Raw genomic sequence first — 22686 nt, forward strand, 5'->3', positions numbered from 1 at the left:
TCTTCGAATGTTTAGAATAAATCCTAACTGCTCACAGTGGCCTACTGTGTGGATCTGTCCCCGGCCTGGTCCCTCCCTGACCTCACCTGCCATGGCCTCGACCCTCGGCTCTGGGGACACAGGTCTCTCTGCTGTCCCCTGAACACACCGCGCCTGTCTCTCTCTCTCTCTCAGGCCTTTGCATCTGTGGTTTCTTCTGCCTGGAGAATGCCTCCTCCACCACTTCCCATGGTTTGTCCTCCCACATCACTCAGACACCCGTTGAAATTGCACTTCCAAGAGCCCTTTGCTAATCTTCCTATGTATAAAACAGCACCCTCAGGTTATTCAACTTTCTTCTTCATCACCTTGTAAATATAATACCATATAAATACTCATGTATTTATTTGTTTACTTGTTCACTGATTGTCTCCCTCACTGGAATGTAAACTCCATGAGGACAGAGACTCCATCTTGTTCACTCTGTATCTCTGGGACTCAGACTGGATCCTGATAATGTATTAAATGAATGACTAATTTTAAAAAATAAACTTGAGGGAAAAAAAAACTCCATTCAAAGTTAAAGTCAAATTTCTAAACAAATATATACAGAGTACAAGAATCACTGACATTTCAAAATGGCTTCAGATGCAGTCTTTCATTTTACCTTTTGGCCAGCCCTGAGAGGGGGTTCATGGAGTGCTGTCCCTGTTTGGAGCTAGGTGGCCTCAGGTTTGGATTCTAGCTCCATTATTTATTGGCTCTGGATATTTACTCCACCTGTCTTATCCTGGGTTTTCTCTCCTGTCAGTTAATTAACTAATCAATCAATCTACCTGACAGATCCATTAAAAGGATGAGAGAAAATGCATACCAAGTGCCTGGCACACAGCAGATGCCCCACAGACAGCAGTCACCATTACTTGTTTCATGTCAAATAACTAGTAGTAGAGGACCAGTACAAATATCTAGGCTTCCAGCGTATCTGAGCTCTTTCTATTGGCCATACCATGTCTACTTCCTATTTTCTGAAATCCCAACAACTATTTTGACTCCACAGAGAGAAGAAAAAAAATCTGTAAATCTGACCCAATGCACTCCAAGGGGCAGAGGCAGAAGGCATTGCTCCAATTTTCAGCGTTCTGCCAAACTTTACCTTCTTCTTTCACAGTTCTGCACTTACCTGTCTGTACCAGGTACCTGATACTAACTTCATCAACCGGGAAAAAGGCAGCAGTTGCTCCATACTCTGGACACATGTTGGCAATCGTAGCTCGGTCAGCGATGGACAACTGGGCTACTCCTGGCCCGAAGAACTCAACAAATTTGCCTACTACCCCAACCTGGCGGAGGTGCTGAGCAGCGGAATAGAAAGTTTCTGAGTTGACAGACCATATCTAACATGAAGAACTATCACCTTGTAATTCTTATAAACTAATCTTGTGAGTAAATACAAACCATAAGTTAGCTCAACATATTTTTGATGACTTTAAAAAGTAGAGCTTAAAAAGTAATGCCAACTAAATATAACATGATATCCTTGATTGGATACTGGAACAGAAAAGGGATATTACTGAAAAAAATTGGTGAAGCTTCTTAGTTAATAGTGTCATAACAATGTTAACGTCTTCATTTTGATAAACGTACCACGGTTATGTAACGTAACATTTGGGGAAGCCTGGAGAAAGGTAACAGGAAGTCTGTATTATCTTTACACAAACTCTCTCAAAAAAATGTAAATCTAACATTATGTCAAAACAGTTCTTCCAAAACAAGATAAAGAGGTAATGCCAAAAATACAAATAACATTAAGAAACATTTTTCAAAATGAGAAACACTCTTTCTCTCTAATGAGATTACTGGAAGTACCTAGAAGAGCTAAAAATTAAATTCTTTCAACCCAAATAAATAATGACTTGCACTAAGTAAGTAAATGGCTGCTTTCAAGGCTATAATGAACAAATTTCCTGAACACAGGTACAAGTCTAATGTAACCAAAAGATCCGACAGTCTGATTCCCGTATCTTTTCCATGGAAGCCACTGGCAAGGGCTGGGCCTCCGTGACTGACTTGGCCTTACATGAAGTCAGTTCCAGGAACTGTGGACAATTACATGGACAGGCTCTTTGGGTTATGTGGAATTTGCCAAATCATGTGAGCAAGTCCTATTATTCTACATTTGAAGAACAATGCACAGACATCTACGATAAACTACAGTGTTCAAATAATCCAATTCCAAATTCCACGTAGATTAAGTGAAAGAGAAACTGTTTTTGGCCATGCCAAATACCCCAAGTCTCCAAACTATACAACCAGAAAATACATTATACTTGTGATAATAAAAAAAAATTACTTTTCTAATAATCTTTCAAAATGAAACTGCCCTCTTTTTGCAAGGCAAGCAAATCACAAAAAAGATTATTTCCTAAAAGTGCTAAAGAAAAAGAAAAAAATATTTTCCATCTTGGAGAAAGATCTGTTATAATAATATAACTTACAATACAGAGAAGGGGATGAAAAAAGTCAAACATCATTCATAAAAAGAGTTTGTTATTTACATATCAAGAAGAACCATGGGGGAAAATGTAGTAAAAGTGTAAGCACATGCATGGGAATGATTGTTACAACCTCAGGATATATTTCTAGGGAGGGGCAGATGGTTTTAGCCATAAATATTACATTTTATTTCTTCAAAAGTATACATTATAGAGAGAGCTCTGAAGCAAACATGGCAAAATGTTATCCTCTATTAAATCTACAGATTTAGGCATTGAATGTCCTTTTCACTTCTGTGTATTTGAACTATTTCACAATTTTAAAACAGTTTTTTTTAAAAGAAAAAGATCCATGCAGAAGAGTAAAATGAACATAATTATCTAAAACGTAACCATTGAATTCTCCCTTATCCCATCTCTTTTTAAAGTCATCAACATACTGTTTTCTAGCATTCCCAGAGCACATGGAAACCAAGAGGCACTCTATCATGTATTTCCTCCCTGTTTGTCACCATGACTCCAAGACCAGAGAAGAGGCAGCATATGTTACCTTGGTGATGGTTAGCACGATGTCAGTGGATGTTACCAGAGGGTGGGGATTTCCAATAAGCCTGTAGCCAATCACCTGGGGAAGCACCATGCTGATTGGCTGGCCCAGCATGACAGCTTCTGCTTCAATACCACCCACACCTGCAAGGAGTGGCATGATAAAATAACGCTTTCATTATTTCTCACTATATCCCTCCGGCATAAGTCAGTGCTATTAACAGGTAATAAACCCAGGTACAATGTTGTACTAGTACAGAGTTATGTTTCTGTAAAGAGCAGTTACCTTTCTTGTATTTCCCTCTATAGAATTTTTAATAAGTGTTTCTCCAAGTGTATTCCCCAAACAAAATCCCCTGTATCAAACAAAATCCCCTTGACTGCACACCAAGTGGACTAGGGTTCAGGAATCTCCATTTTTAACAAACACTCTGGGTGATTTTCATTTCCTCTAAATGTCCCTAACCCCTTATTCCAGTTCATTCTTCCAAACATAGGCACGAGGCACTTTTCTGGGCACGGGAGATACAGCAGTGAGCAAAACAGACAAAAATACCTCTCTGATACTTGGTCATGCAAATCCATGCTACTGGGATGTAACGGCACCAAAGTAAATTAAGGTACATGCTATAGGACAACATATAGGGAAGAGAACTCACCCCAACCGAGAACACCCAAACCATCAATCATGGTCGTGTGCGAGTCCGTGCCTACGAGGCTGTCTGGGTAATAATATCCATCCTGATCAAATACCACTCTGGCCAAATACTCCAAATTCACCTGGTGGATGATTCCTGAGCCGGGGGGAATAATTCGCATGTTGCGAAAAGCCTGGGAACCCCACTAGGATTGAAAAATGGAAAGAACACTATGAATGCCTGATGTACCTCTGTGCAGCCCACGTCCTTGGCATTTCTCCCTTGTACCCCACACACATAAAGAATCAACCAATGGTACCAAACTCTCGTACCTTTAAAAATTCAAATCGTTCTCTATTTCTTTCAAATTCCAGGTCTTGATTCTTCTGTAAACTGTCCGCCCTGCCAGAGAGAAAAACTAAATGTATAAATTTTAAGGCTTAAAATGTGAGTCGTTAAATTTATTGGTGATGAATAAACAAAATGGTAATTTCATCTGCAGGCCTGTTGGGTGTATTATACAACCATTCACACGGGACAGGAGAGGTAATCAGCGAAAGTAAAAATAATAATTTGTTCAAGTGATTCCTACAAAACCTGTAAACGTGGTAGGTAGAAAACACTAACTGAATTTAAGTGAAAGCTAATTTAATCATAATATTTGACTCACAGGAACAGACTCAAGACATTTATGATGACAAGAGAAGCTTAGATATTTACAGAACCCTTGTTTTTATACGCCTTTCTCATCCACAAGCTCGTTGTAACAACTCTCCGGGCTGAGCCATGTCTGGGCTGGCAGTTTATGTTGGGAGACAGGGAACAAGCGAAGCCAGGAGGACAGGCATTTGTAGAATCCCAGTCTCCTATCTCTCAGACAGAGGCTCATGAGGATGGGGGCACCGAAGAACGTCTGGAAAGCCCAGACTCTATGCTGAGGTTTACTCCAAGTCATTCAGTACATCGGGAATGACACTGGCAATACAGGGCATCAAGAAGCTTCCCTTTACTAACAATTGTCACCCCAATAAACTTTAATTAAAAAAAAAAGAAGCTTCCCCAGGATTTTTATAATCAAACTACACTGTTTTGAGTCAATGCAGAATAAGCCATAGTCGCAGCTTTGTAGATTTAGCACATAGAAGGAGCTCATAATGGATTGAGAGAACACAGGAAAGGATAGTCAAATCAACGGCTATGAACGACCCAAGTCAGACTTCTTTAATAGCCAACACTTACTGACATTGCTAGGAACCATCCGCTATTCTAAATGCTTTACATTTATTTTCTCATTTAGTCTCCATAATGACACTTAGAGTTAGGTGCAACTAATACCCACATTTTTCAAAAGAGGAAACTGAAACACAGAGAAACGTGCTCAGAACCACACAGCTAGGAGATGGTGGAATTGGAACAGAAACCCAGGCGGTCTGCCTCCAGTGTTGATGCTCTAAATCCCTGTGTTGTATTGCCTCCCTGTAGTAGCTGTAATGACAGTGGGGGTAATAACCACCACCACCACAGTAATAGTAACAGCAGGAACTGAAGTGCAAGACTGTCACAGGCTCTAAGTGCTTTACACACACGAACTCATTCACCACAACCACCCTTCACATAGGTACTATTACTACCCCATGTGTAGAAGAGGAAGCTGAGGCACATAAGGGTTAGATAGCTTGTCCAAGGTCAGATGCTTGTAAATTACAGAGCTGTCATCTGAACCCAGGTCTGACGGCCCTGAGAGCTCTACTTTAACCACTATACTCTGCCATATCCACCCTTTTCCTTCACTGATTTACAGAGCCTACCTGTGTCACATGCTCAGAGCCTGGTGAGAGGTACAGAACTCACCAGGCAATTATGAGAGTGTGACTATCAGTGTCACGATACCGGAAGTACAGGATGACATGTCCTCAAAAGGGACATAAACTCAGACCGGGAACGCTTTCCGAAAGGAAATGACATTGATGTAGTCTGAAGGGTGAGGGGGAGTCAGCCAGATGAAAACGGGCAGGCAGTCTTTGGGAAGAAAAGAACTGGATGCGATTATTATTTACTCTAAAAAAGACATGTTCAGTTACCATGCTGATTTTCCCCTCCTTTTTCTCTTGATGTGAATATTCCCCAGGAATAGTGTCACTTGTTGTTTTAATGGAATCAATCCCTGAACGTGCCTTACAGCAGCAGTCCACAAACTGTAGCCCACAGGCCAAATGAGGCCCAACACCTGTGTACGTTTGGTCCTCAAAGAATAATTTTACATTTTAAAGATTCAAGAAGAAGAACATGTAAACAGAAACAGTACGTGGCCAGCAAAGCCTAAAGTATTTTTGACTGACCCTTTACAGAAAAAGTTTGCTGATCCCTGATGTACAGAATGAATGTCTGTGAATGTGTGTATGTGTTAGAAAAACGCGAAAAGAAGAAACAGAGAAAGGAGAGACTCTGGTATAGCAGAACAAGGCAGGACACCATGGCTGAGCCCCAGGTCAGCAGACCCTCTGGACCCTCTGGATGAGGGGCAGCTAATCTCCAAGGTACTCGTCTTCACCTTCTCACCAGGACATGGAGGGCTTCATCCCTCCAGTTCCTACCTGTCTCCTCACGTCCAGATGCACATTCACAAAGTACCCTATCCCAGGAGTGCCTCGGGCACTATAAACTCAACAGATAAACCCTAATGCTTGGCCTTCTTTCCTAAAGCCCATCCTTGTCACTGTTTATCCATAGCTCGTCTCATGACCTCCTGTCCTACCACTGAGCAGACAGCTGTCAAAGTCTTTATTCCAGAAAGAGCCTCCTGACTGGTTTCACTGTCAGTCTATTCAACCTATCTTTTGTACTGTCACCAGAATCAGTTTTCTAAAATACAAATCATCATGACCCATCTTGAATCTGCCAAACGGCTCCCCATTTTCTGAATAAAAGCACAAATACTCTGCTTTAAAAAAACAGCCCTTCTCTCTGTCCTCAGGCTTCCTTTATAAGCCCTCTCCTGGCCTCCCATTCAAACTTTCAGCTTCAGGGGTGCCTGGGTAGCTCAGTTGGTTAGAGCATGGTGCTAATAACACCAAGGTTGCCAGTTCGATCCCCACATGGGCCACTGTGAGCTGCACCCTCCTTAAAAAAAACAACAAAAAAAACAAACTTCAGCTTCAGACACACTGTAAACTTCATATTCTCCCCACACCCCTTTCCTCATTCCTTTGCATGCTCTCTTCTCTCCATGTAGAATGCCTTTTCCGGCTCTTCTCCCTGCGGTTAAGTAAGCACCCTTCAGGACCCAGATCAGTGACACTGGTTGAAGGACCCTCTGATGGTCTGAGTCAGCACAATGTGCCCCTTCCCTGTGGTCACCACTTGTACCCACTGCATTCAAATTGTGTGTCACCAATCTCTTTCCTCTTCTAAGCTAACCTGTATCTCGAGCAAATACTGGCACACAGTAGTTCTGTTAAATAGATTTCATTTAAAAAAAGGAAGCATCTTGGAATATCTTGGAATATTATTCTTTGTTTCTTTTTTTTTAAATGATATTTTTTGTTTTTATTTTTGTTTTTTCTTTTTCATTTTTTTTTTTTTTTAACACCTTTCTGTTTTTTTCCTTGTTTTTTCTCTTCTATTTTTTGGAACAGTATTCTTAGTCATATGTGGTCCCTGCTCTGGTGCCCCCATCCCTTCTGCTGTAGGCTGAGCACCAGTCATTATCTTTTGTCCCCTTGCCTGCAGCACGAAAAGGGTATCACAGCTTCTCATAGCAGAAGTAGGGTTGGAAGAGGGGCATTTACCCGCAGAGAATGCTGGGAACATCCATTTGATATAAACAACATATTTACAGGACAAGCAGAAGCCAGAAATGCTTAGGCTGTTTTGTAATATGTTAATTCCAGGTAAAAATCTATTTACTCATGAAAACAAAACATCGATTATGCTAACCTTGGCTCAATTAACTTAGTTCTAGTTATTGGCATGAATAAACAGACCTAGAATTCAGATTTTTGCACCATTCAGAACTTTCCTAAATTCACCCAATCTAGTGAGCTTTTAATAAGGTCTCTGAATGTGAATGGCCTCACGGACTAAAGAGCAAGCTTCTCCTTAGTTACATAATGGGAATTCAGATTTGGACGTACTTCAAAGTTTTTAAGTATTATATTTAATGGTACTCTAGAAATTCACAAACAGTATTTACTGAGGAGACAGTTTTCACATTCATGAAATCTAATAGGAAATTGTTATGATACTCTTGTTGGGATTTTTAAAAAAAGGTTATTTCTGAGATAACTTTGTAAAACATTACAATAATGTGTTAGTTACATCCTTAATTCCTAAAGATGGTGTGAGGCCAGTTAACATTATTCAAACCAGGCAAGGAGCTTAGAAATATTTAACTGAGAAAATTTACCATCCTACCACCCCTAAACCAGTTTTTCTATTTCATTTCTGGAAATAGCTGGAAACAAGCCCACAGCACACAGTTTCACAAAGGTTAAGAAATATCACATTTAATTTCTTACAAACATGACGGCAGAGGCTGGGAGGTCAAATTGCAAAACCAAACTCAAGAAATAAAAACATAACACCACCACTGAAAACATTTCTAACAGAAATGTTAAATGTTCTCTTTAATTACAAAAAAAAAAGTGTTAGATTTGGACATCAATTTGGAATCAAAGTTCACGCCTGAACTTTGCTATTTTCAGTACTACAGTATAAATGAAAAATGTCCACAAAAATTTGAAACCAAAGTTGTTAGATGTCAAGGTTAAAGAAGAAAAAAAAATCACAGTGAACTTGGTGATGACCCAGAATCATTAACTACTTAATCATCAGGAGCAATTTGAATTGTGAGTACAAAGACTTTAGACATGAAAACAATTATGATTCTGTGTCTACCAGTATTTTCACCTTCCAGGTCAGCAAAATGAGGTAAATCCATCCACACCAATGAGAATCTCTGAGAAAGAGAAAACTGGCTATGATTTTCTGAGGCTACTTTTTATAACTTCTGAAGTGGAACTTTAAGAAACATCCTAAATCTCAAATAGGATAACACTGTGTGTGTGTGTGTGTGTGTATATATATATATATATATATATATATTTAACTCTTCCCTTTGAAATCAAAACATTCAATTGAGCTCATGTAATTTAAGACAAACAAAAAAAAAAAGACACGTTCACTAAGGATGGGTTTAGAGTCCAAAGGAAAGGAAAGAACTGGCAAGTATCCAGTCTGTTTGTTCCAAGAACCGTCAATTAAAGACTAAGCAGATCTCTCTTTATCCTGAATTTATCTGGTTTGGATATTGGCAACATTCATTTGAGAATGCCCAGTTTCTACATTTCTCTGGAGGCTATATGGAACCCACGTAAATCCCCAAGGAAGCAAATAATGGTTTCCCTTTTCCCTTTGGAACGGTTTGTTTTGCATTCTTAAATGATGTTTTATTGTAAAGCAATAGCTTTTAATTGTGAAAATAAAGAACAATTAAAATCCCAGAAACAACCCCAGTTTACCACCTCTCTTTCCAGTCTTTTAATCTCTACATAACTTTCATCTAGCTGAGGTCACTCTATACATGCACTTTACACCTGGCTCACTGAGCTGACATGAGCACGATCCAAGTGTTATGTAGCCCATTATAAATATAACTGTAAAAGTCACCTAATAATTCACTTTAATGATATACCATAATTTAATAAATCATTCTCCTCTGTTGGACATTTAGAATGCTTCTAGGTTTTCATTATTATAAATAATAATTTAATGAACACTATTTATCATCAAGCTTTTTCTAAAATTTCATATAACTATTAAGGGTAAATTTGGAAGTAGAAATTCCAGGACAAAGGATATCGTAATTTGTAAGGATCTTAATACATATTGCTTTCATCATTTCTAATTTACAGTACTATCAGCACTGTGTAAAAATGTCTCCTTCCTGACACCTTTATAACTAATAATGTTTATTTTCTAATCTTAACTATATTGATAAGAGAAAACGGTATCTCAAGGATTTAATTTACTTTTTTATGACTTGTAAGGCTGAAAAGACTTTATATACTGTTTACCGTTCGCATTTTCTTTTATTGTAAAATGTCCACTTTCTTTGCCCATGCATCTGCTGGGTTTTACTATTTTTACTACATACTCTTTATATATTAAGGATATTAACCCTTTGTCATATTTGTTGGAAATATTTTTCAAGTTATTTCCTGTTATTCAGCTTCAGCTTCAGGTGTACAGCGCAGTGGTCAGGCATCTACACTGCCTGAGGTGGTCTCCCTAATTAGACAAGTGTCCATCGGATACCCTATAAAATCTTTACAACATTATTGATTATATTCCCCAAACTGTCTTTTGTATCCCCGTGGCAATCTTGTGGTTATAAATGTCTAACTATTACATTGTTTTGTACACCTGAAACTAATAAAAAAAAAAGAATGAATAGATGTAATTAAAATAAAAGGTTGTTATAAAGCTTAAAAAAAAAAGTTATTTCCTGTTAACTTTGAAGTTCTTAATTCCATAGATGTTTTCCCCCTGGTTTCTAAACCTAGAAAGGTCTTTCTCAAGACATTTGACACTTATATTCCTAAATTTTCTTTCAAATTTTTGATGATTTAATTTTTTAAATATTAATACTTTAATTCATATGAACTGCTTGCTCCCTCTATCAAGTAATTAATTTTCCCAGCATTTTATGCAGAATCATTATTTCTTTCTTCACGGAGCACTGGTAATAATAACTTTATCTAGTTATTCTTCTAGGGTAACGTACCAGCCTTGTGGCAGACCCTGGTTGCCCTCCCTTGTGTGTAATCTTGCAGTTACTTCTACAAAGATGCAGTATATACTCTCTCCCCTCTGACTCTGGGCTTAACTGTGTGACTTGCTTTGATTATCGTCATTGTGACTAGAAGTGATCCTATGTTAGGCCTCAATATATTGTGGGTTCCCGCTTACCCTCTTAAGCCTCTGTGATCACCAGATAGCTGCTTTCTCCTTTAGCCTGGGCCCCCAAAAGCAACACACATGGAATGGCACTGTCGCAGCCGCCCAGCAGATGTGCAGTGCAGTGTAAACAGCCAACACAGCTAGGGCTGGACGAGGCAGAGCTGCCCCACTGAGCTCAGCTGAAATCAGTGGATCTCCCAACCAACTTGTAGATGTGCAAGAAATAAATTCTTATTGTTGACTGTCACTGAGATTTTAGGGTTATTGGTAGGATTTTGGCAGGGAGAGAGAAGCAGGTATCCCAAACAATAGAAGAAAATGAACCAAGGAAAAGAAAGGGATAGGCATTATGGAAACCCACCCACATAGAGAGACAGAGATAGACAGATTTGAAATAGTTACTTGGGATCAAAACAGGAATAAGGCTCCAGTGGTTAAAAAAACCCCAAAACTCTTTTGAAGTCAAACACATACTTGTATTGAAAAGCTTTCACGGCAGAAATTCATGTGTTTTTTTACCCAGACTTCAAGCTGAATTTAAATATAGGCTGTTCCCACTCAAGAAGTAAACAGAGAAAGTTTTTTTTTTAATTTACCCCCTAAAAAATCTTCACTGGAACATCTACATTAAGTTTGAGTTTTCCTAAATATACTGTTCAAAGATTTTCTTCTTTTACATTAACTACATACACACAGAAAAAGACTTGCACTCCACAATTTTGAACAAAGCAGAAAACCCAGGTATTCATCTTAATCTCTCACCTTCTGTTGAAATCAACCTGGATGGAATGATCAATTACAAGATCAGCAGGACAGACAGGGTTTATTTTTTCGGGATCTCCTCCTAACTTTTTCACAGCATCACGCATTGCAGCAAAGTCAACCACAGCCGGCACACCCCTAAGAAAAGAAGGAATCAAGGGGAAAATAAATCTGTTAAACAGGTGTAACTGAGTTTTTCAGATTTTGGTCTCCATCGATAAAATTAGCAATGGGAGGAGCTAACAATGAATGGCTTAGAAAAATGAAAGTTTCTAAACACATTTCTTGAGCAGAAATCACATAGGTAGAAATATGCCATAACTGAGCGATAGCTCTATATGCAACTTTATCACTACATTAAAGTTAACAATTTATATGGTTGAAAGAGAGAAACTATAGGAAAGCTGGTGCTTAAAAACTCTGGAACTTTTACTGCCATGACAGTTTCCCATTGTCGGTTGACAATGACCAGGAGAAGACATACTTCAACTTCAGACCAAATTTAAAGAAATGGATATAATTCAGAAAAGCAGGCTGTCAATCAAATTTATAAGTGAATCCTTCCTTTTTATTATATCAGAGTATAACATTTGGGTGATTTTCTCTAGAAAAATGAAATTTGGTCTCTAGAAGGAATAAAATAACATCATTTAAAAAGGGAAAGATAGTATTGTCTCAAAAAAGAGGCCTCATGGGGAACAACGATTCCTGGAAATAGCAGGATGCAAACCGAGGCTTAAAAGCAATGGATCAGGCCTTGTGAACTACACGTCACGTCCGTGTTCAAAGGACAGCTGTTTGAAATCTGGCTCCCTGGGTGATAGGGCATGGGGGAGAAAAGATTCCAAGACAGCTCCATCTTTCACCTTTCACCAGTATACTTAGAACTATGAGCTCAACACGAAAGACAGTGACCTCTGCCACTGGAAAAGGCAGAGTGATTACACATTCCGATTTGCCTGTGACAATCTCTTGCTGTCTGGGATGAGTAGCCCCCTTTTGTTTTCAACAGTTGTCTGGATATTGGTTGATAAGTTATATAGTCATCGTGGTTGTGTGTGTATGTATCTGTGGGTGTTTAAGCTTTCTTTAAAGGCTGACAAGGGAGGCAGAGAAGAAGAGTGAAGTGACAGGAGGCTCACGTAAAGTCCTGCAGGATGACACGGGCAGGTTTAAATGGCACTTCTATGTTCTGATGCTGCATGACACTCCAATTTAGGATATTTTCAATGTCATTTTTCTTCACCAAAAATTGATCACAGTTTCGAATGGCTGCCTCCAGGAGAACTCTGATAGAAAATGGCAAGCGTCCTAAGATAAGGGAGAAAGCATAACGAAACAAACAAAAACCATGAGACACCTTATTATAAGAGCTCTTTAAAGTCAATCTCTATGTAAACTTGTTACAAGGCATCACACTATTCTTCCAACAGGAAAAGAGAATATGAACTGATCTCAAATGTTTAAAATATGAAGATACTGAATGGGTTTAGGTCACATTCAGTACTAGAAATACCCACAGATTCGGCAAAAATAAAGTATTAAAATTCTTTCATGATAAATGGTTGCCTTGCCTTGGATTCCAATAACAGGGTTTCCCGTAAGTCGTCATAAAAGAAATCAGTATAGATATTTACTGTGTTCTGTGCTAGCCAATAACAAAAATACAAACACAGAGTAATAATTCTCATGAAAACTCGTGTCTAAAAAATGAGAAAATAACTCCTTTAGAATTATTGTAGCAAAAACCAAAGTATAGTCACAGCATGTAGTGTGGCCACTGGTAACTGGGGTTCCTCGGATAAAACAATGGTAATTCATAAGAAAAATTACTTTGTTTATTTAGAAAGAAAGTGTTCCATCCTAATATACAAAAATTATTCACCAATATTATCAGGAAAAGACATGAGTATAAAGGTAGAAAAGCATAGGTTTTGGAATAATAAAAGACGTGTTTTTGTCCTCTTCTGCTACGCACACAGTTGTTATCACGTCATTGACCCTCTTGGGGCGTCAACTTCCTCAGGACTTCTTAAATTTTATAAACATGACCTCTAGGATTGTTATTCAGATTAAATTATATACATATGCACACATAGTCTATATACTATAAAACGTTATATAAATGCTACGTGTACATAATCATTATTATCTACTTAAAAATGAGCAATGTAAGAAAGCTCTGTGTGTGTGTGTGTGTGTGTGTGTAAAGCTTAATTCAAGACCATTCAGACATTCTCTGTTGGTCTCTCTTTCAACTCCCCTAAAAGCTACTTACAAAGCATAATTATTATGCAAATGAGATTCCAATTGCTGTCAGAGCAATTATATCATAGAGCCATGTACCTACCATGTCTTTTTTTTCCAATTAAAGTTTATTAGGGTGACAATTGTTAGTATGTGGTACCTACCATATCTTGAATCGTCCAATTTCTTCAAATTGAAGAATTTCTTTCCTGGTTGTGCAGGATCCAAAGGCTCAGCGAGGTATGCAAATGGGTTGCTCATGGTTCCTGACAGTCACGTGTCCCTGCAAAAGAACGAGGACATTTGATTTCTACCCTGGACCTCGTTTATTCTGATGAGTCTTTACCCTCTTTAACAATTAGGGTCCAGACTCACTTCAAGAAATCACTCATTATCTTTTCAAAGGAGGGGGCATGTGGGACATAAATGAATATAAGAACGATATCCTTGGCTAAGAAAATAGGCTTCTGTGAAGCTATCGTGAAAGTGAGCAAGAGAGCTTAAAATACACAACTTCTTTTGTTTTATTTCTACAACTTCCCAACATTCTTCCACTGATAGAAATAGGAAGAAGGGAAATGAAGGATGCGCCTCATGGTAAATCTTGAATATCTGAACAGACCTTTCTGAACAGGGCTGGACTCATGCCTCTCTCGACAGGAGATAAGAGGTGCAGGGCAGGTGACATTACGCAACTGCATAGAACTTGAACTTTGGAAGTGAAGACTTGAAAGCAGCTGTATTCTGTTTTCACAGTCTGTGAAGCATTTTAAGTTAAACGGGTTAGAAGTCTCCCTTTTGCACGTAGTAGTAACAGTGTGTTCATATCAGGGAATCTTTAAGGAACACTGTGTTGGCATTAAGGCCCAAACTCCCCAGATATGTCTGCAGGGGACTCTCTACCCCAGCTCCAGGCAGGACTTCTCAGGTATCTTTTTATAAATTATGAGCAGTGAACAAGGGGGGACACTGTACCTGGCCTCCACACAGATACACAGCGATTTCAAGTAACTATACAACTTAGAGCAGAACACATTGGGGTGGGAGTCATAAAACATGCTTTCTAGTCCTGCCTCTTGGGCACTAATCCTTTCATCAATCCATTCCCCAATAGTCTTCGTTTTAAATAAAAATAGTAACATTTCCCTACTTAATCCAGGGTTTTTATGAGCAAATATTTAAATATTCAACATAATTTTGGGATGACCAACATATTACTGCAAAATGAAAAAAAAGAAAAACAACCCAACATGTATAGGAAACAACTATTTGAAGAGATAAAGAATTAAGAATGGGCCTTGTTTCCACAGACAGGCCCATATCTTCATTAAGGCATAAAAGGGACTGGTTCCTTTAAGAGGGACAGGGGCCTTAAATCAGGACTGGGGGAAGACTCAGATTTCACTGTATATCCTTTTGTATTGTTTTGCATTTTTAACTGTGTACACACATAACGTTTGAAAACTCGTTAAAAGTTAAAGAGAAATAGGTATTTGTACCTCTACTTTGTCTAAAGTCCAGTCCTAGTTAGTTTTGGGGAGAGGCAGCTGTTTGAGAAGTGGCCTGTGACTTCCTGGAGTCACTAGTGCGGGAGGACAAGCCAGACACCTGTAACAGGTACAAGAGAATCCCGAGGAAAGAGTATGGTGGTGTGGCAGGGCCTCTGTGCTGGGATTGCCTTTCCCCCAGTCCCATGTGGTCTTTGCAGGGGCTGCCATTTGTGGGGAGAGGGAAGGTATCTGACTCAATTTGAGCCAATTGACTTCCTTCTTGAGGAATTCTGGAACTGAAATTAAAGAAAGGCTAGCCAGGGATGCTAGAACATACCGGAACTGTGTTTATAAAAGTGTGTGCCCTAGACGCCCTGCATTAGAATTACCTGGGGATCTTTCTTGTTAAAGTCCAGATTTCTGAGTGTTCTCCCCTGAATTATCAAGTCAGAATTGATTGGGGGAAGGCGGCAGGAATCAGTCTCCAATCCCAAGTGTGTCTTACACATGTTCAGTTTGAGAGTCAATGCTGGCCACTGCAGAGTGAGAGGTAAGGAACTTACTCTTAATTCAGGAGGAAGTGAGGTATCGTGGAAGGTGTATGAAAAAGGGAGGCCATGTCTAAAAGGGAGAGGGGGTCACAACCCAAATGTCTCCCCGGTTCAGGAAGGGAACCTACATAAGTGAAGGAGGCTGCAGAGGGACAAGGCGGCCTGGGTAGGGTGTGCCTGTCTAAGGGAGCGGCAGCCATTTAGCTCCAGTCAAGGTCTGCATACAGAAATACCAATGTTGACACATCCAATTTTTCAAGTGAGGCTGGTCATCTGGATTTTTATATGCGCTCTCTTGATTTATAAATGTTGGTAACTAAATTTTTCTAAACTACTGTGTGGGCCTGTAGCAAGATGGCCAAACCAAACACATGTGTGGACCCTATTTGACTGGTGGCCTGTGTCCCAACCTAACCTGGCAGAGGAATGGTAGGGTAACCAGAGAGAGAAAACTCAGGTAGGAAACTAGGGAAAGGGTGGAAGTGAGAGGGAACCTGGGCAGGCAATAGGAAGGAAGCAGTTGAAATGGAAAAAAAGTAGTGGGGTCTGCCCGGTGGCTCAGGCGGTTAGAGCTCCGTGCTCCTAACTCCGAAGTCTGCCGGTTCGATTCCTACATGGGCCAGTGGGCTCTCAACCACAAGGTTGCCAATTCAATTCCTCGAGTCCCGCAAGGGATGGTGGGCTCCCCCCACCCCCCACCCCCCACCCCCCCGCAACTAAGATTGAACACGGCACCTTGAGCTGAGCTGCCACTGAGCTCCTGGATGGCTCAGTTGGTTGTTGCAACTAGCAACGGCAACTGGACCTGGAGCTGAGCTGCGCCCTCCACAACTAAGACTGAAAGGACAACAACTTGACTTGGAAAAATGTCCTGGAAGTACACACTGTTCCCCAATAAAGTCCTGTTCCCCTTAAAAAAAAAAAAAAAAAAAGTAGTGGGTGGTTAAAAGCCGAAGAGGCAAAATTTACAAAGGCAAAATTTACAGAAAATTGCTGCTGAGTGAATGGGGAATTACTAAGGGGGAGAAGAAATACAAATGAACTCCGGGTGTGGAGGGTTGAAGAATGTTACAACAGCTTTGGGAGGGAAGACGGGGGCTTTAGTTTTTGAGGGGAGAGTGCATTTAAGATGAAGTGTCACACAGATGCAAAAAATTTGTTCTTCATCCCCACTAAATGAGGAGCCAATCAGGAGGGAAAAAGCCCATATAGATACACTTTTTAGTAAGAAACAGACCAGCTTGTCTGCAGAAGTTTACAAATCTGTGGGCTCAGAAAATGAAACTAATCATCCCACTGACTGGAATTCTGAAGGAGATATAAATTTTAAAAGGCAAAAATGCAACTTTCCCTTTTGTCATTGATGCTATTGCCGCAGACTTAACTTTTCCACCCAAACAGTAGCAACTGAAATGGTAAAACTGTTGTTTTGTCTGCCTGGAAAATGGATCAAACAGAAGTTTGTCTCCACAGAGGCTATAGGTCATGAGGATTTATTTAAAAGTAAATTTGTGACTTTTACTCTTTAGATAAACCCAAGCCAGGAGAAGTGGTGGGAAATCCTTGTAGAACCAGGCAGGGAGGGCCACTCACATCTTTAAAAAGACTTAAGTCTCTGAATCATCCCTATCTCTGTGTCAAGTCGTGAAGGGGCCAGGGGCCCCAAGTTTGCCAAAAGTCTATGGTTAAACCAGGTGCTAAGTTGTACCCGTAACTGCCATACTACAGCAAAGACAAAATGTGTCAACTTAACCCCTCTGTGGTTTACAAATGCCCTGGGCATAATTTTGGAAGCCTCACACAATTCTTGCTGTTCCCACCACCCTACAAAGCCAGCTGCTATTTCAGGATGCATATAGTTATGACTCTAGTAGAAAATGGCTTGTGTCGAGTGCTCTATTGTCTGCCTCCCCTTTTCCTTAGAAACTCGATCACTGTCTGGTTTCTCTACATTAACTAAGCAAATTCTACTCGCAGAAGTTAAGGAAGAGAGGGGCCAGTTACTACTAAGTACCACCAGCACACACAGAGTTCTCTATGCGATCTTCTTAACTTTGGTCACATCTCCGTAAATGAGAGCGTGTCATTATTCCCACTTGACAGCCGAGGAAACTGTAGCGCAGAGGGAAGGAAAAAGTTGCCTAAGGGCATATGATGTATCTGGTAAGAGGCAGAGCTAGGTTTTGAACTCTGGCTCTTTCCACCCACCCCACTGCCTCTCTGGAAGCAGCAGCTCCCGTGCTGAAGAGGACGCTGGCTGGAGGTCACCAACCAATCCCAAGAGCCGAAAAAGGCCAGAAGTGACTCACAGGCCTGAGAAATCCTCCCATAAGACTCAGTTTTGAAACTGGAGTCACTTCTTTTTGGGGGTCACCTACCGTAGCACCTTGGTTTGAACCAGGCATTGTTATTAGGTTGCTGAAAAATAACTGCGGTTTTTGCAATTATTTTTAACCTTTTAAACTGCAATTATTTTGCAACAACCTAATATTATACACGTCCCTGCCACCCTTTACTGAGCCTTTACTGAGCCAGCAGGTGTGTTTTGGCAACCCAGAAAGTGGATTTGCTTGGTAGCTGGGAAACAGCCCCTCCATGTGAGCCTGGAGGGCTCTGGAAATCAGAGCTACTCCAAGGTTCTTTTCATACTATCTCCCTTGTTTCAAATCCGTGTACAGGAGTTCCCGCTTCGTTATCTCAAGAGAAAGCCACAACAACAGTCTTCCAAGGAGGGTATGAGGGGAAAGACGTCTGGCCTGGGAATGGTCCAGATCCAAAGTGGACTCTGGGCATCATGAGTGCTTCCCGGGTCTGCCTTACCCTGGTTAGCATCCTACCCCATCCCGAAACCTTGGGTAAAAACAGGCTCCTGCCAACTCCAAAATTATCCCAAGATTCGGATTTTGCCTAGGAATCTTACCAACTGGCTAGGGAGCCCTGCCTACTTCCCACATTCACATAAAGCACAGACCCTGTTTCAATTCCTTTCTTTTCTTCTCTCCCATCAGGCCCTTGCTGTGCTTTGTTCCAACATTTTTTTTTCCTGTTTTATCTAATCCCCATTCAATACTAACAAAAGAGAGAGTCAATGTAGATTTTGGAGGAGAATGTGGAGTGTTATCCTATCTTTTTTCTTTTTGGGGAGGGGGAAGAGTTAGTATGCATGGAAATATGTCTGGGTTGCTGCCTTTTCTGTTCCAGGGACTGAGATGGTGCTGCCAGGAAGGAAAAAAATAAATAAAAGAGACAAAGAAAAAAAGGAAAAAGGAAACGAGAAAAGCCATTTAAAGAAAAAGAGAGCAGGGGCAATGCTATCTTTTTAGCAGCGAGGTTGGAGCTCATGCAGAACCTGTCCAACAAGAAAGCTTGGCATGCTGACCAGTCAATCACATCGGACACGTGCATAATTCTTATACAAAAAGAATCCAAAAAGAGATACCTACACTACACCTAGTCTTTCAGAGCTAACCCTTCCCGAAATACCAGCTGGGTAACTTGGACAATGTCATGATCCTCACAGGCACACTCTGTACAGGGAGGAATGGGGGTGGGGAAAGGAATGTCGAACATCAGATTTTTAGATCAAATCACTAAAAATACTAAATATTAGGCACAGGCAGGCAGATCTTAGATGGTGGGGAGAGTGCAAAGCTGGGGTTCTTCCCCAACCACAGACAGTCTTGCTGCCAACTGACCTTTTGGCCTCAAGTTAGGACACCTGCAGGGGACTTGTAGAGGCACCTTCATGTGTGCATAATTGGCATGGCTGTAACCGTCACCTTGCCTTAGGGACATGTTCGCCTTAGATGATAAGGAGGCGATGAGAGGGAATCAGAGAATATTGAGCCTTCTGTAAAGAACCCTGAGACCATGTAAGTTCCCCAGTGAGGAAAAGAGAGGCTCTGAAAAAAAATGACTGCCTGGGGACACAGGAAAATAGAAGAAAATATTGCTGATTTCCTCTCTAATGAAATGCAAATTTCCGTCAGGAAAAAAATAAACTACTTAAAGTCTTTCACAAGTAGAGTTGAAAAAAGTACTACTTAGGCATATCAGTCTTCTGGCACTTTTATGAGTTGGTTCTGTAGTCATTTACCGAACCTCCCATGTGGTTCAGATTTTCAGAGAACTGACTGATAGTTAAACTTTGGGAAAACAACTTATGGTTAAGTTTTGACTATCTGCCCTGGGAGGCCAGTTGATTCCAAGAGAAGCAGAAGAGTACGGGCAAATCACTTTTATCGACATTGAGTATCAAACATACTGTTCCTCACTCAGATTCAACATAAGAAACCCGAGCAAAGACTCACGTTATTTGATAGTAAGTGAAATAAAACAAGGTGCTGAAAATATAGATACTAGAATCTAATTTAAAAACCTTCAAGACTATTAGATTAGATTCTAGTATCTATATTTTCAGCAACTTGTTTTTCATACAAAAAAGATATAGAATAAAGTTAACATTGATTATCTCTAAGTAGAAGAATACATTGCTTAAAGTGGGGGAGGGCTTTAACTTTTTATGTTCTATACCTCTGAATATAATCCAAATTCAATTTCCCATAAGCATGGATTCATTTATTATTTACTTTTTAAAAAGCTGGAGCAATCATTTAAAATTTTTACATAAATACCTTTAGAGGATATTTCATACACTAGGAAGGGGCATAGTGTCTGTAAATTGAGAACTTGACATCTTCAGCAATGTTTTTTGAAAGGAAGATAGAGCAGTTCACAAAGTTTTTGGAACTACAATATGCAGTTCTTTCTTTAATAATGTCTGATGACGATTTATGTGAAAGTAAATTTGTATTATTCTTTAGATAAACCCACCTTGCTCCCCAAAATATGTCCTCCGTTATCCACCAATGCAGTGAAATGGTTCTGAAGAAAATCCACGAATGGTTCATATTTAACTTTAGATGGACAGCTCTATTCTCATACGAGTCAAAAACACCGATCTGGAACCCTCCCTTCTCACCCCCCACCCCCAGCTCTCTTTCCTCCTTCCGCAATCCCAGCAGGATACCAAGCTTGTTGCTGAACCACATTTTCTTGGGTGGTGATAACTTTAAAAACATTACACAAAGAAACAGGTGCTCAGTATTTACATCCTTACTAAATAAAATACCCATGTTCCTCAACTTATGATGGGGTTACATCCTGATAAACCCATCATCAAGTTGAAAATATCAGAAGTCAACAATGCACTTAATACATCTAACCCACAGAACATCATAGCTTAGCCTGGTCTACCTTAAATATGCTCAGAACACTTAAAATTAGCCTCCAGTTGGGCAAAATCACTTCGCTGGAGACACCCAGCATTATCAGAGGGTATCATACCGCATACTGCTAGCCTGGGAAAAGATCAAAATAAAACATTCGAAGTATGGCTTCTACTGAATGTGGATCGCTTTCACATCACAGTCAAGTAAAACAATCTTAAGTTGAACCATCATAAGTTGGAGACCATCTCTACTAGGTTGTTCCCAAATATTAACCTTCAAACAATGTGGCAACCTTTGTACACACTTCTTTGAGTGGGTGCCTAATCCATTTCCTTGACATAAATTCCTAGCTTTCAATTCCTAGAAGTACGACAGCTGGGTAAAAGGATTTGCCTGTCTCCACTTTGTTACATAGCACCAGGTTGCCTGGGAAAGGCTGTACCAGTTGTATGATTCTCCTCTGAAACAATGATTGGAGTTGCCTAAACCAGGCAACGTAATTTCATCTTCAGCTTTTGCCAAAATGAGATATTAAAAAGCTAATCTTGGGTGTTTCTTTAATTGGTAGTGAAGATGCATACTTTTCCATCTGTCAGACATCTGAATTTCTTTTGTAAGCTGCCTGTCTGCCAGACAGGCCAAATGTAGTGACACTAAGCTGGTCTCTGGTGACCAAATGTTCTCATCTCTGAGGGGACTTGACCGAGCTATTAATGTGGGTAAGACTCTGTAACCCTGGAGAGGCAAGGGCTGTCCTTGGGCTCTAGCTGATCTTGAGACTTGTAGTCTACAGGACTCCCCTTTACATGAACGGAGCCCTAAAATCTGATGGGAGCCCTAAAATCTTTTGGCAGCACTAAAATCATGCACAGTTTCATCCCATGCTTGGGTACATCGTGAATCTAGGTGGCTACAGCAAAGTTAGCGTAAATCATGGGCAAAATCCCCATTTGGGCCGCTGAGCTTTGCTATCTGTAACCCAGACTGAACTTCCAGCAATCTTGCAAATGGGTTTTATGAGGGAGCCTGAGTACAATGTATGGGAAGTGCACTGCTAAAACCATCACTCCTGCTACAAGCCCATCTCAGACCCTACACCCAGCTGACAGTGAATGCCACCTACATGTAATGATGCTTATCTGGCACAGCCAGATCTGTTGAGATGTTTGGAACTGCTGACTGACTTTAGGTAAATGCCAGTGTTCAGATGAAATAAGATTCACTTCTTTGGGTCTCTTTCCAGCTTTTGTAGTACGTAAATCCAAGATTTAGCTGCTTTTGCTGTCAAGAGTTGAATCCTCCTCTTAGGTTGTCTTACGATGCAGAAAGAGGCATAAATATGAGTGGGTCCTACAACCAAGCCCAGGATTTCCCTGTACCTGTAGATTCAGTTCCATGTCATTCTTACATGGTTTACAAACCACATAACCCTCTCTGCCTCAGTTTCCTAATCTGTAACAGAAGGCTAGTCAATGATCTAAGAAGTTCCTTCGGAGTGAAAAATTCTATGATGCATTCATTCACTTACACAAGACATATTTATGTTAACTACCTATAATAATATGTGCCAGGAACCGTTTTAGGCATCGGAGACAGACCCAGGAACAAAACTGCCAAACTCGCTGGTTGCACGGTGCTTCCGTTTTAGTGGAGGGAGACACATTAAACAAATAAATAAATATACAAACAGAAAGTCAGAAGGTGACCAGCTCTGTGGACAAAGCAGGACAAGAGCAGTAGGGAGTGCGGAGGCCTTGAGGGCGTCAGGAGATTGACGGAGGCCTCAT

At 40.3% G+C, this 22686-nt stretch overlaps 1 protein-coding gene across 1 annotated transcript in view; it reads right to left on the minus strand.

The window, feature by feature from the left end:
* ACO1 (aconitase 1) overlaps nucleotides 1-22686 on the minus strand; it is a 56430-nt gene that overhangs the window by 22176 nt on the left and 11568 nt on the right. The window contains exons 2-8 of the mRNA XM_033122310.1: nucleotides 13792-13910; nucleotides 12523-12691; nucleotides 11381-11518; nucleotides 3991-4060; nucleotides 3680-3863; nucleotides 3025-3164; nucleotides 1163-1334 (exon numbers count right to left, since the gene is read on the minus strand). Coding sequence (XP_032978201.1) covers nucleotides 1163-1334; nucleotides 3025-3164; nucleotides 3680-3863; nucleotides 3991-4060; nucleotides 11381-11518; nucleotides 12523-12691; nucleotides 13792-13888 — 970 coding nt within the window. The 5' untranslated portion in view covers nucleotides 13889-13910. The remainder of the gene's footprint in view (nucleotides 1-1162; nucleotides 1335-3024; nucleotides 3165-3679; nucleotides 3864-3990; nucleotides 4061-11380; nucleotides 11519-12522; nucleotides 12692-13791; nucleotides 13911-22686) is intronic.

The sequence above is a fragment of the Rhinolophus ferrumequinum genome, chromosome 12, assembly GCF_004115265.2.
Source record: "Rhinolophus ferrumequinum isolate MPI-CBG mRhiFer1 chromosome 12, mRhiFer1_v1.p, whole genome shotgun sequence".
NCBI lineage: Eukaryota > Metazoa > Chordata > Mammalia > Chiroptera > Rhinolophidae > Rhinolophus > Rhinolophus ferrumequinum.